At 38.7% G+C, this 14,442-nt stretch overlaps 2 protein-coding genes across 4 annotated transcripts in view; both read right to left on the bottom strand.

The window, feature by feature from the left end:
• Nucleotides 1-1,874, bottom strand: part of dip2bb (disco-interacting protein 2 homolog Bb) — a gene marked incomplete at both ends in the record, with an annotated part of 46,426 nt that extends 44,552 nt beyond the window's left edge. Inside the window, one exon of the mRNA XM_079242519.1 lies at nucleotides 1,790-1,874. Coding sequence (XP_079098645.1) covers nucleotides 1,790-1,874 — 85 coding nt within the window. The remainder of the gene's footprint in view (nucleotides 1-1,789) is intronic.
• A 2,454-nt stretch (nucleotides 1,875-4,328) lies between these two features.
• atf7b (activating transcription factor 7b) lies at nucleotides 4,329-13,892 on the bottom strand. Of its 3 annotated transcripts, none has more exons than XM_079242523.1 (12): nucleotides 13,876-13,892; nucleotides 12,915-12,975; nucleotides 11,377-11,473; nucleotides 11,127-11,254; nucleotides 10,889-11,014; nucleotides 10,623-10,780; nucleotides 10,281-10,377; nucleotides 10,066-10,185; nucleotides 9,721-9,870; nucleotides 6,456-6,644; nucleotides 6,248-6,353; nucleotides 4,329-6,102 (listed from the first exon to the last, which is right to left on the bottom strand). In XM_079242523.1, the coding sequence occupies exons 2-12, from the start codon at nucleotides 12,960-12,962 to the stop codon at nucleotides 5,867-5,869; spliced, it is 1,455 nt and encodes a 484-aa protein (XP_079098649.1). In that variant the 5' UTR covers nucleotides 12,963-12,975; nucleotides 13,876-13,892; the 3' UTR covers nucleotides 4,329-5,866. The 3 variants fall into 3 exon arrangements, with proteins under 3 accessions (XP_079098649.1, XP_079098650.1, XP_079098651.1); XM_079242524.1 differs by having other exon boundaries at nucleotides 6,456-6,629; XM_079242525.1 differs by having other exon boundaries at nucleotides 5,995-6,129.
• Nucleotides 13,893-14,442: the final 550 nt, after the last annotated feature.

Genomic DNA, 14,442 nt, shown 5'->3' with positions numbered 1-14,442 from the left:
CAGAGCCTTTTCATTAGCAAAATAATAATGTCTGATCTTAGGTTACAAATGAAAGTGTTTTCCCTTGATGCTCACTGAGTCTGCAACAGCACGAGATACGAGGTATCACTTTACCACTCATTCTCATTTAAAAAAATGAAAAAAAAAAAAACTCTAACCATCTACAAATATACAGCTACAATGCAGTGCAAAGTCTTCTCCAGCTCATCCCTAAGATTCTCAGTGGTGTCAAAGTGTAATCTCTATGGTGGCTAATCCATGAGTGAAACTGTCTCTTGCTCCTTGAACTGCTCTAATTAACTCTGTAATGGTCAACATGGAAAATACCACTGGGGAAAAATAGAAACTATTGATAGAAAAGCCTTTTCATGATGATTTTTTTTTTTTAATCGTAATAAATAATATGAAGATAATGCATGTTAATTCATTATTTTAAAAAAATAATTAAAATGAATAAATTAAATTAAATTAAAATTGACTTGATTGATTGACATGTCTGTGATTTCATGTCACAATGAAGGTGTTGCTAAATAGGCTCTATAGCCGTTGCATTATGCAATCATATCAAGCTCCAGCCCACAGCAGGTTCATTCATCTGTAACTAGATTCAATTACATCTTTCACAAACAAGCTGCATGTAATTTCATGCGAAAAGTGCTGCAATCTTTAATTCTTACAGTTGTGAAATTACAGTCCTCTGTACATTATTTAAAAAAAAAAAACATCCACCTTTAATTAGTCATACAGTAAACATCCGTTCTTTTCTGATCAGTGCTCACAAGCACACATCTAACTGTGTATTATAATTAACAACAGTATACATACATGCTTTCATACACTAGAATATGTGTAATGCTAAAAACTGTTCACAGCAAGGTTTGTTCAAGTGATGTGAAGTTTCACCTGTCTTCCTACAGTGCAGCGCAGCTCAACACACGCATAAGAGTTCATGGTGCATGAGGGACTGAGACATCATTAGCGACACAAACCTCCCCCTGCTTGGCTGTATGAGAAACATAACATTACTCATCCACCCCCAGGCACCAGAGAGCTGCAAAGCACCAATCAAGTTGCTGCCTAGTGATTCACAATGTGAGGAGGAGACTTGCATAATAGCAAGATCCATATTCCTTTTCCCTACATTTAGCTTTTTCAAATAAATAACCCAGCAAGTCAGGGTTCAGCCTCTCAGAGCAGCAGAGCTGAGTGCTGGAGGAGCCGCAGCATCACTGATCTCTGGGGCTACACACACACACACACACACACACACACACACACACACACACACACACACACAGGGCCTCAGGGATACCATACTTGACCCATATTCTTCCACAGCAGTGTTTATGCTCATTTAACTATAAACAACGTGTGGAATACATGTAGATCGACTCTGTGGGATTTACTGTCAAATAACAAAAAGAAAACGAAAAATACAAAAACAATAAAAGGCTAAATACTAATGTAAACATTTGTTCATGTCATGAGTTGCAGCCTACATTGATGATAATCCTTATGTGGCTTAAAAGTAGCAATGACAGTTGACAGAAATAATGGCTTTAAAACGAGGTCAGAGTGTTTTTTGTTTTTGTTTTTGTTTGTTTTTTTTGTTTTTTTAAATGATTTCTTGTGATCGTGACCCGATCGACTGCAGCAGCTGATTCTCACCCAGCTGACACAGGAGAGCTGTCTGAGACTGGCTCCAATATAAACAGCCACATCATCTGCACTAAACTCATCAAATATCGCCCCACTTCCAACTAATATACCCGCTGGAAAGGCAGCATACCTTCGGATAGCTCCAGATCCAACTCCGCCAGCTGGTCCCTGACCTCTTTAGGCAGAGCCGACAGATCAACGGCGCGGTCGGTCATCGTTGGAAGCTCAGCAGCCTGCAGGATGTTTGCGATATCTCAGCTGACAGCAGCTACAGTCCAGCATGAAGCTACGAACAAGAAAAATCAAGATGCACAAGCGCTGTTTACTCCATCTCCGCGACTCCCCGACACCGCCATGACTGTGGGAGATGGAGCAACTCGCCAGAGGAGTCCGGTGGTCACGTGACCAGGCTTGACGGTAATTTCTATGGCACGATGGGAGGAAAAAAGCAGACTCTCTGCTCCCTCTGCTGTTTTCTTTTCACAGCTGGGGGGGGGGGGGGGGGTGAAGCAGCACTTTCCCTGACCCTACTCACCTACCACATTATCCTCAGGTGCAACCTTGCTCCTTTTGATGCGTCATGTATTTCCAGGCTGATATTAACTATCAGCCAATCAAATCAAACGTTGTATTTATACCACATTTAACATTAAGTGAAATGTCCTAAACTATAAAAGTTTCTGAAAGTGGAAACAAGATTACATGCATGTATATACCAATCTTAAAATATAATAATAATAATAATAATAATAATAATAATAATAATAATAATAATAATAATAATAATCTGGGGTTGCATTAATGCCTATTGCATGGTCAGCTTACATATCTGTCAAGGCTACATCTATGCTAACAAGTACCTTTCCCCAACCCTGGTTCTTGAGGGCAAGTGTCCTGCAGGTTCCAGATGTTTTCTTAAAGCAACACACTTGATTAAAATTAAATTGATCTCCAATTGCTTTATGCCGAGCCTGCTGACTTGAATCAGGCAGAAAAACATCTAAAAACCTGCAGGACAGCGGTCCTCAATTACTGGGGTTGGGGATTGCTAATGTATATTGTAGGTATTAAAGCATAACATGCTTCCGCCGTATGTCTCCTTTAGGGAAGACAATGCTAAACCACATACTTCATCCATCGCAGCAGCTTGGCTTTGTAGAATAGTTACTGAACTGGCCTTCCTGAAAACATTTATCCCATCATGAACTGAAAATCAAACAGTAAAGGTCTGAGAAAGATGAGCAGCTAAACTCCTGCATCAGACAAGAATGGGACAAAGTTTGTATCCTCACTTCCCAGCCATTTGCAGAGAGTTGTGGAAAGAAAAGAGAACGTTACACAATGGTAAAGATCACCAGGATTCAACTTTTTGGAGATACGTTTTTTCCATCCATTTCAAAATGAGAATATTTTATTTTCCATGAAGTACTTAAATGTCTTGGTTTTAACATGCTGTTTATGCTTCATTGGGAATAAATTATGCATATATGAAATATTCAAATCATTGCATTTTTAGACTTACATTTTACACTCATCTTTTGGGGAACTTAGTAAAGATACAAGAACAGAATTTAAAGCAAGGTATGGATTTAAACTAACTCATAAGGTGGTAAAACAATTAAAAGCATATATAAAAATCTTGTTCTGAAAGCTCACCACACAGTCATCAACAGTTTTATATGACCATATAGCATATCTATAGAGCCCTCCTAATCTACAAAGTTAAAGTTGGATAGTGGAATGCAATGGGATCCACAAAGTGAATCTGTTGCTCTTTTCCTTCAAAATGCATTGGCCATTGTTGTCGTCATTTTGTCCTAAATCTGTAATATCTAAAATGCAAACACATTAAACCATTATTTAGAAGGGTACATAATTCAAATCTGGTTTAAAGGGAAAAAAAAGGCCAAGTCAGAAAATTCTAGTTAGAATTGTGTATTCTTTGTTAAGGAAAATAAGATTGTACATATCTCGAGAGGAGGTCTTGCTGATACCCTTTGCTGCTAAGCTAATACTTCAAATGCAAGTGTCCCAGGTTCAGCCTGAAGATCTCGCCTGTCCTACGTCAACCATCCTCTTTTACTGAGGACAAATCATGTGACTATGTGCGTGCATGTATATGCAAATTCATATGAGTGTGTATCTCTGTTGAGAGCGGCGCTTCTTCTGCAGGACTGTGGCCTCCTCCTCACTTGGTCCCGGCGTTGAGTCAGCAGGTGAAGTTCCTGTAAAAGCAGCATTTCTCTACTCTTTCTCATGGCTCAACAAACCTGCTATTGTCATCTTTCTGAGGAGACGTCTGCTCCTCCCTGTGTGAAAATTACTGATAACTCACAGTCGAGCCATGTGTGTGTGTGTGTGTTTGTGTGTTGTTTCAGTTGATACATCAGTCCAGCCACTGTCCTTGACTTCCTTGTCAGGATCTGGTTCTGCTTCTTCTGTGCTCTCTGTGTGCCTCTTTTTCTTCTGTTATAGAGTCACATGGAAATAATCTATTGATTGTATATTGATTAATAATAATAAATGAAAGAATATGTAAGATTATACTTGTGATTAAAAATGATAGAATATGTAAAATATAGTTCACCATTTATATTCTAAAAAAATCACTTACAGCACCAACCAACTTAAGTTTCTCCATTAATTTATTTTACTGTTTGCCAGAGACAATGTATTCATTAGTTGAGACTATACAAGTTATTTTTTCCCATCTTGAGGCCTGAGTATTGAACAAACTTCCTCTAAATGTGTAGCTTCAACACATTTTATTGTGTAGGTCAACCTCAGTTAAATACACACAAATAAAAAAATAAAAAGACAAAAAAGGGAAAAACAAATTAAGGGGACATACGATGAGACTAACATTTCCACAGAAAAATGAAACCGTTAAAAATAAAATGTTTTTTTCAAAAATATGATGAGGAGGGGGGAAAACAACATGACAGTCTTGGAAGTACAATGCTTTATAAAATAATTTGCATTTCAAAAATTAAATGTCAAAATAAGCACCTTGCACAAGTTTTAGGTCTACTTTGTGATACAGCTGCTTATTATATGGTGGAACGCACTCAAGACACCTGTAACTGACCACAAATGTGCACTCATCAACAATCTTCCATTCACTCAAGAATACTCACCACATTTGCTTTGGTCTCCTAATTTCTATAGCTTTTAAGGGAAACAGACCAAACCCCTCTCAGCAGCTGCACTACTTGCATCAGCTAAAAGCAAGAACATTGATATTCAATAGAAAAATATATTGCACTACTCTTTCCTTAACTGAAATGCCTGGGTATAGGGTTTAAAATCTATCGTGTTTGATTATCATTTAAAAGTCTTCTAAAAGACGACCCTTTTCAAGTGTGTTACATTAGGACTGAGGATGGAATCCTTACACAAGATCTTTTTTTTTTTCTCATCAATAATTTGATGTTACAGAACAGAAGAAAAACAATAATAGTATAATGAACTACACATCAACAGTGGTATTCTTCAGCACTGAATAATTCATGCAGTCAATAGGGTCCGATAGAAACGACTGATATTATAACATCCATACTACATGAGTAAAACAGTTAAAAAAAAAAAAAAAGTAAAAGAAGTCAGGCACACAGTCACAAGGTAAACTGTTCACATCCACAATTTGGTTTGTTATAAAACTCAGCTGACTAAACCATTGAGTGTGTATATGAAGAAATAATAATTTAAAAAAAACCAGATAAAACTAAAGGACTGGATAAAGAGTAGACACACAAACACACACAAAAAAAAAATCCTCCTTGCTGACTTTACTGAAAGGAAAAAAACAGACGTCATCACAGCCAGTGTGGGTAGAAATTGGACTTTTTTTGGTGAAATGAAAATAACTGATTTTTCATTCATATTTTCTTTCAACCCTAAAACCTTTTCAAACACTCATAAGAGACGAAGAGGTGACCCTGAACCCTGCAGAGTGTTTGACATGTTATTCATATTTACACGAGCAGAGTGACGAAGCTGCTTTGCAAAGGGCGCCTTGCTGCGGGTGGGGGGGTAGACCGAGGCGCTGGGCCGTGTCTTTGTGTGATTACTGTACGGTGTGAGTTGAGAGGTCATCTTAAGTCTGGGGTTATGGGGGTTAAGGGTGGATCCCTCTTCAGGAAAAACTTTGCACCAGTCTGGCCTCCAAATGCCTTTCAAGTTCATTCTGGCTGCCGTTGTCCGCACATCATCTTGGGGCTGGCTGGGACTGCGTTGCCATGACAACCCCTACAGGTTGACCGGACCCCATGCCTGCCAAGACTGACATGGCCACCGCCTCTGCAGCCCGCACGCTCAGACCGTTGATGGTGGTCCCTGGGCTTGAAACCGAAGCGGGTGGCGACGTCCCGTGCTGAATAACAGCCGCTGGGGAGCCGATGGGTTCGGCCGAAGGATCCCTGGAGGCTTCTTCTCCTCCTGCAGCTACAGACAGACAGAGCAACATTCACCCTTAGGGAGGTGAGCGAGTAAAAATAGCACATTAGGTGAATGAAATGATGGATGAACCCTGAGATAAGAGATGTAGTTTATAAAGTTTTGTCATCAGTTTATTATCTGGAATGGTTACCTAAGAAGGCTGCCTTTTTCTGCATGACCGTGACGGGGCAGTCTTTATGAGCAAGGAGCAGCTGCTTCAGCTGTGCCACCTCGTTCCTCAGTAGAGTTACTTCATTCTAACACACACACAAAAAGCCCACAAGTCATCACTAGCTCTACTAACAATACAATGTGAGATTAAATTGATATGGTTTGCATACAACTTGCAGAAAACTAACCGATAGGGAGACATTCATGTTGGCCAGATCCTCGGCCTTTTTCTCCAAAGAGTTAACCCACAGTTTTCGTTTCTGTCTGCAGCGGGAAGCAGCCGCCCGGTTTCGCTCCAGAAAACGCTGCCTCCTTTCATCAGGGTCCATCTCTGATGCACGCCGGCGCCGACCCCCTGTTGGCTGAGCAGGGGACACCTGGAGAATGAGGAGGGGGTGAAAGTGGGCTATTTGCAGTTACAAATGTGGCTCATGTGAGAGGGTTGAGAAATTTTATATTAAACATGCAACAACTACATAAGGCACTAGTGTTTACTTCCACAGTAAAATGCCACGGGTCAGGGGTGTCCAGCTCCGGTCCTCTAGGGCCCTGATCCTGCAGGTTTTCCATTATTCCCTGCTCCAAAACACCTCACTGTGAAGAACTTCATTGGCTTTTGAGTCCATTTAATTCGAGTTATGAGTTAGAGTGGGGATGTGTTGAAAACCTGCAGGACTACGGCCCTTAGAGGACCAGCTTTGGACACTTTTCTGATCTGCAGTGCGACACCCCTTCGTAAATATAAAACTTTTCTGATCTGCAGTGACAAACTATTATTTCCAAGACCGAAACTAAACACAATGCTGGTCTATGAGACCAGACAAGGAAGGTAGGTTCATACTACCCAAAGTAAAAACAAATAATGGAAAAAAAAAACAGTAATGTACAGATGTTCATATGGAATACGCTGGAACAATAAATAATTATATCAATTATATCAAATAGTTAATATAAATTTAAAGTTCTTTTCAAAAAGCATTTGATTACAGCTCTCTGAACATTAATCGTGATATCATCAACACCTATGATTTATACTGCATTCTCTCGATTTAACTGTCAACACAATTATTGGGAAAAATTAATATAAACTAGGTCCTGTGTCTGTTTTTTGTGTGTGTGTGTGTGTGTGTTTCTGTATTTATTTTACCTAAATACAGTTACATGTGTGATCATTGTAAAATATTGTTAAAATATTGTAAATTGTACGGCAGCGTGGTGAACCGACTCCTGGAAGACTTGTTGTTTTTAACAGCTAATGGAGATCTAAAATGAAATGAAATGCTGGTACTTTTGGGAAACGAGAAGGTCAACTCGCGGCTGTTTATCTGTCCGTGCTACAGTACACAGGCAAGAGAAATGGAGAGATTGTAAAGAGAAATTAGTATTTTCCCACAAAACTGCACGGACATGTTTGTATATTTAATTTTGCTTTAACATTCCACCACTGTGAAGCGATGACGAACTTTTTCACTTCAAGGATCCATCCTGACTCATTCTGTAGCCAGCTGCACACCACTGTAGCTTACACTGTTTTGTATCCTTCACTCGCTGGGCTGGACATGAATGGCCATGCTTCAATTGTTTACTTCCAAACAACGGCAACATTTTGTGAAATTCACATCAAAGTAAGTTTACAGCTCTTAAAAGGTATGGAGGAAACAAAGTTTCATCAGAGACAGAAAAGTGGAGCTAAGATGATAGGAAACCTTAACCAATCAGAAATGCTTTTCATGGCAAAGGTCATCTTTATTGTTCACTATTCACAATATCACAGAGAGTAGAGAGCAACAACAGGCTGGAAGCGGCACTTCCTGCCAGAACACATCATTTCTGTATCTGTACCAGAACAATAAAAAAAAAAAAAAAAAAACTGCTGCATTCACACATCGTCTGACTTGGCTCCCTTTTAAACCAGTACAGGTTCAGGGATGATTCTAGCGCCAGTTCTAAGTTGGTTCTCACAAAGAATTGGTCTGGTTTTCCACATCCAGAGAACCACCACAGAGTTGCATCTTTATATCACCGTAAACATCCCTACCTTGTTAAAGCCTCATTTCAGTGTATTCTGAATTTCTACTGAGCCCCACAGATCGAGTGGTCAACTGATCTTCACAAAAACACCAATGCAACACAGTGTTTGTCTCATTTTCCTGGTTAAATGTGGTTGGCACACTTGTTTTTCCATTTCATTTCAAACTGTTGGTGTTTTAATGATTTGCAGTGGTTCCAAACACAAACTAGTTTTACACATAGCAGCACACGCAGGATTTTTACAAGCCGTTTCAAGTGGGATAGAAAACAGATGAAGTTATAAAAAAAAAAAAAGAAAAGTTGGACAATGTTAATAAACGAAGCTGCAGACGCTTCAAATGTCAACAGTAAACAATGCTTATGAATACAGCTGTGCACTGTACATCGTGCAGCATTCACACATGCAAATCCTGATCCAAAATATTACACAGCAGGAAAATAAGAAAACACTGAGCTTTTCTTCCTCTGCTGTGTTGACTTCACATCCATGTTGCAGCTCAGGTTTTGATCGTCTTCTTCTGGATTCACCAGTTTAAATCCTCTACTGGTTCTGGATTTCTAAACATGGCGGTGTTAACATTTAGCTGGTCTCATGGTCTCCATGAACCAAGAGTTCCACAATAGCACCATTTTTTTTTTTCCAGTGCTGAAGCCAGAATATTGGTGGGTGAAGGTGATTCTAAGTTAGGCTCTGGCTCAGAACCAGTATGGGAACCAGTTTGGTGCAAAAAACTTAAGAGATCTTTCAGATATTGCTCAGGCTGACCTGGATACTCTCTCCACTAAATTATGAGCCTGGAAGATTTAAGAGAACTGAATGGATGAAAAAAGCTTTGGTGTTGCTTATGTTACATATTTTTCTTCATTACCAGCTTCAGGAAAGTTGGCTTCAACCCACAGGCTGACTGGTCCTTGATTTTAAAGGTGGACTATGTAAGATTTTCAATATTCAAACAAAAAATTAACTAAAAAAATAACTACAATCATAATTAGATAGTTTTTTTTAAACATATAGGTTCCAGTCTGTCCATAATTGATGTGTTATTAAATTACAAGTTTAATTAATGACAAAGACCCTTCTTAAATGTTTTCCTACCAGTAAAAAAAAAAAAGTGCTTTTTGTCATTTGTCATTAATTAAACTTGTAATTTAATAACGCATCAAATATGGACAGACTGGAACCTACATGTTCTAAAACTAATTATGATTGTAGTTATTTTATTAGTTTGTTTTTTGTTTTTTTTTTAAATATTGAAAATCTTACATACTCCACCTTTAACTGAAATTCTTCAAAACCCACAGTCAACAAATATCCAAAGTAGCCAACAGAAACATTTGTTTTTGTCAGTGTGAGTTAAAATTTGCTGTGAGTTTCTACGTTTTGTCTACCTGCAAACGTATATGATGTGTACACATCTGTACCTGTGGTTGGGCAGGTGATGGTGCGTCAGAGTTTTGAGTTGGCTGGTGGCTCTGCTCCTGCCGCTGGGGGACAGCAGGGATGGTTCCTGAGCCACTGCCTGCTCCGTCTTGTGCTGTAGGGCCTTGATGAGAGAGAGCTGCCTTCAGCCGCTTTGAAGACACAGACAACACTCCATGTAGGTCAGAAGACAACAAGCTCACAAATGAAGCCAAAAGATAAGATTTGTGCTTCTAATTTAACACAATTAAAGTGGATGAGGAATTTAACCAATGTACCACAGATAGACAGGTTTTTCTTTTTATAGCTTGCAGCTAATAAAATGACCGCATGACTGGTAATCTCACCATCTTAGTCTCAGAATGAAGGCCATATCCAGATGGAGAGGAAGAACCACTACTAGCTCCTCCAACAGGGGGTCCGGGAATCCCAGGGATGTTAGGCACTGTGTTTACTGGCCTCGCAAGCTTCACGTTGCAACAGAAAGGAAATGGGACGGTAAAAAAAAATTTCAAACACCATTTGTGACAGATTTCTTCTCAATCTCAAACATATGACTTACAGATATAACTGAGGTCATCTGTACAGGACTGGGCAAAAGAGGAACTGTCTGCCCGTTAGGGAGGTGCCTCATCAGTGGATATGCACTTGTAGGAGAGCTGTTGACAAGATTAGATACTTAACAGTAAGTGAATAATGCAAAAAGGATTTGCTGTGTTAATAAAATGTGTAGGTAGGTTAGTCATCTAAATAAACAACAACAAAAATTCTAATATTGCATTACAAAAAAAAAAAAAAAAAAAAAAAATTTGAGGGATCATTTTAATTTTGACACATTTGGGCAAATATCAAAGCAACATGAAGAAGTGATCATGTTGGCAAATAGAAACACAATGTAGTTTACCCAAGCTGTCTGTTGGAGGGTGGAGCTTGCGTGATCACAGAAGTTGGTGATGGCAGAGTTGGGTGTAGTGGATCATTACTTAAGTGAAGGGGAAGAGAACCTGGACGCACAATAGTTGGAGTAGGAGCAGACGTTGCTAGAGGCTTTGTGAGAATTTCCTGTTAAGAAATTTGTAAATTAATTTTATGCACACGCACGACTAGTAGTTAGTAAAGCTCTCTGCTAAGCACACATCTTGTTCCAATCCATTATAGCTCCTCTCTTACCCTTGAGCTTCTGCTGTTGTCAGACATACTAGATGAAGAATCTGGACTACCAGGAGGGGATGAATCGACTTGTAAAGGACCCTCATCCTCTTCTTTAGCTTCAGATGGTGTTTGTAATGGTGTAGCCTAACGTATCAAAAGAAGGAAAATATGATATGATAAAATGATTTCAAGTTATCTAATGACAACGTGAGGCCAAAAATGTATCACAGACTGAATATTTATCCCTTTTCCTCACAGGGTGTTTTGTCCTCTGCTCGTCTTCCTGTGCTTTGCAAAACTCCTGTTCAAAGGAGCTGGCCAGCTCATTGAATAGACCAACCTCCTCACAGTTTTTCAGGAAACGTGTGGGGGTGGGAGTCTGATCTGAAAGAGAATTACATTAGTCATACAACTGGAAAACAGAATTACTGCCTAAAAATTAAAGAGTGGTATATCAGTATAAGCCTTACAGAGCTCGAAAGCTTCATGACTACTCAGTTCATTACCTGCAATGATAACAGAGTCGGTCCTGGCAGGACCAAATTTTAAAGTCATTTCATGCTTGTGTTTGTGGACCGACAGGTGGTCTTCATTTGTGAATCTCTACAATAGAAAAGTTTGTTAATAATGAACAATGTAGATGTTACCGTGTTACAGCATATAAAGGACCATTTCAGTGTGCTTGCAATGCTGCCATAATATGACAAAGAATAAGATTAAGGTATTTACAGTTCATGTCAGATGAATAAAAACAGCTGCCTCCTGGACATAAAACAGACTACAATGAAGTCTTTTTGCAAATAATACCAAATTATTGTACCTTCTCTGGGTCTCTGATTAGAACAAATCTCACAAATAAAGGGTTCTGGGTGAATGACCAGACAATTACACACCCTCACTGCCAGCCTCACAAAGAATAACTTAGGCAATGCTTCATTTTGTTCAAAATTGGCAGCTCTTTGTACGTCTCATAATGGTTGGAGATAACCAATTAGTGCTCAAAAAACATTTTGATTAGGACTTAACAAAACAACTCAAGTGTGAGATGTAGGCGTGGTGCATTTGAAGTCACATGGAGAAAGCCTGGCAGACAGTGCTGCCTGCTGTATCATATCCTGTCATAAATGAACTGTAACAACAGAGCAACTGCAGCTTTGTGACTTTTTAACTCACACAGAAGAAGTTCATGTCGAGATTTTAGTATGTTTGTAAAGTCGTTAGGATGCTGCATATGCAATATGTGCATAACATGAACCATCCATCCCTCATATGTGTAAATCTGACAAGCACAATATATGAGAGTGACAGGCGAGATAACCGTCAGATTGTATACTGGCCTACTTTAGTCATTGACCAATCAATCTTTGCACCTCTCTCTGGTTTGTTTCTTTCTCTCTCCCACACACACATATATATGTACAGTTGTGCTCATATTTATTCATACCCTTTCCTTAAAGAAGGAAAAAAAACACCTGTCTGTATACTAAGCTGAAATTTACTAAAGTAATAATAAATTTTAAAAAATTATGAAAATCATTACATTATTTTCTAATTCTGGTTCAATGGAAATATATTTTTTTAAAAGCAAACAAATAAGATACTTTATCACATATTACATCACTAATAAACTAATATTTTGTTGAACAATCCTTTAATGTTTCCGCTACAGTCAGATGTTTTCTGTTCCTCTCAGTCAGACTTCTGCACCTGTTGACAGGTATTTTCTCCAATTGTTCTGTTCTCCAACAGAAAAGTGCTCTAATTTGTCCAAGACCAATTTGTTTGATTTTTTTTCTTTCTTTCTTCAACCCAATTAAATGAAAAAAAAAAAACCAGCGTCTTATATTACTAAATTATACTTTTGCAAATTTTTAGTTATTGTTCCTTTTTTTTTTAAAGTAAATTCCACCTTTTCTTTAATGAAAGGGTATGAATACATATGAGCACAACTGTATATGGATGAATAATCATCTGAGCTGAAAGATTACTGCGTGTTAAATGAAAAACAAAATGAAGAGTGTCATGTGTTTTTGAGAAAACTTACCTGCCCACATCCAGGGGCAGTGCAGACAAAGGGCCGGTCATCCCCCATCTCAGACAAAATTCTACAATAACAATAGTAATAATTATACTGTTATGTATATGCATTTACATGCATAAGTAAATAATGAGTTTATCCAGAACTTTGGAGTTTATTCAGAATATAGGAAAACAGTGCATTTCATTTAGGACTGTTGTGTCTATTTATGACTGCCATACACCTGTTGAAAACAAAAAACTAGCAGCACCACTGATTCCATGTGCTCACCTGTCAGCAAAAGCGCTAAACTAGTCAGAATACATCTGGTTAGGAGGGAGGAATACAGGCCGAACACCGATGGCCTGTTTGTAGCATTTGCTCTGGACTCAGCTATGAAGAATCAGTGGCGAGCTTTCAACTATGAGGCAGCAAACCAAGCTACCACACATGATGTCAAAAACTTTAATTTAGCAGTGCTTTTTTTTTTTTGCTACGCTGACTAGTTATTTCAATAGCGGTCAATCAGAACCTTCATCTAGAAAGTCACAAATCTTTGACAAGCTTTGACTTTCTGAAAGATGGGCCCCAAGGTATCATGTCTTTATTCCTTCCCACATTTAAGCTTTTAAATCTAAATCTTATTTGTCATTGCAAAAAATGCGTAAGCTAATGTATTGGAAAAACATTACAAGTGTAGGTAAACCAGACAAGCCAAGCCGAATCGATTTGTACAGTGTGTTACCATCCCACCACAGCTAGATGTGCTAATGCTAATAGCTAAGCTACATTAGCTTGCCATTAGAAATTACGGTCGGTGGCTAGCCTAATGAGCGTTACACGTTAGCAAGCTAATGCTATGCGAGCTATGCCCATAAACGGAACTGCAATCGCAAAGGTCTATCGCATGCTTCGAAAGCATTGACAGAATACATCTAATTTAACGTCGCTATTACAGTTACGTGATCCGACAAAAGCCTGAACTCACCTGACGTTTAAACTGCCTCTTCACTCCCCCCCCTCCCAGCTCCGGACAGTGTTGCCTTGCCTGCCCGTTGTTGACACACTGACACTGCCATTGACCAAACCTCGCGAGAACGGAAACATGTCAGCGTATTACGTAACAGGATTGATCTTTGCAAGAAAATTGTGATGTCGAATCCATTAATATATAGCTTATATAACACCTTTACGTAAACTAAGCATAAATGCTGATCAGCTGTTTTAGAGCAACAGTGAAATCGCTACACGTTGACTCAAAGCTGCAAGGAAAAATGCGTCCACAGTGGTTACATAATATTTTGGGCTATTTCCGGATGTTTTCATGACAATACACAGCATGTTTGGTTTTGGTGCCATGTCGCAGCTGCTACAAAGCCAAAGGACAAAAATACTAAGGAAGGAGTTTCCGCATCTAAGATGTCTACTTTACTGTGTTTAAGTTTTTTTTTGGTTTTTTTTTTTTATCAGCTCTTTGAAAACATACAAAAAGAAAAAATATCAAAACCAATTTTCAAAAATATCTTTTATTTCATACATTACTTAGTAATAAAAT

The sequence above is a fragment of the Telmatherina bonti genome, assembly GCF_933228915.1.
Source record: "Telmatherina bonti genome assembly, chromosome: 6".
Taxonomy (NCBI): Eukaryota; Metazoa; Chordata; class Actinopteri; order Atheriniformes; family Telmatherinidae; genus Telmatherina; species Telmatherina bonti.
The sequence above is the reverse complement of the archived record's forward strand: the minus strand, read 5'-3'. Positions and strand labels throughout refer to the sequence as shown.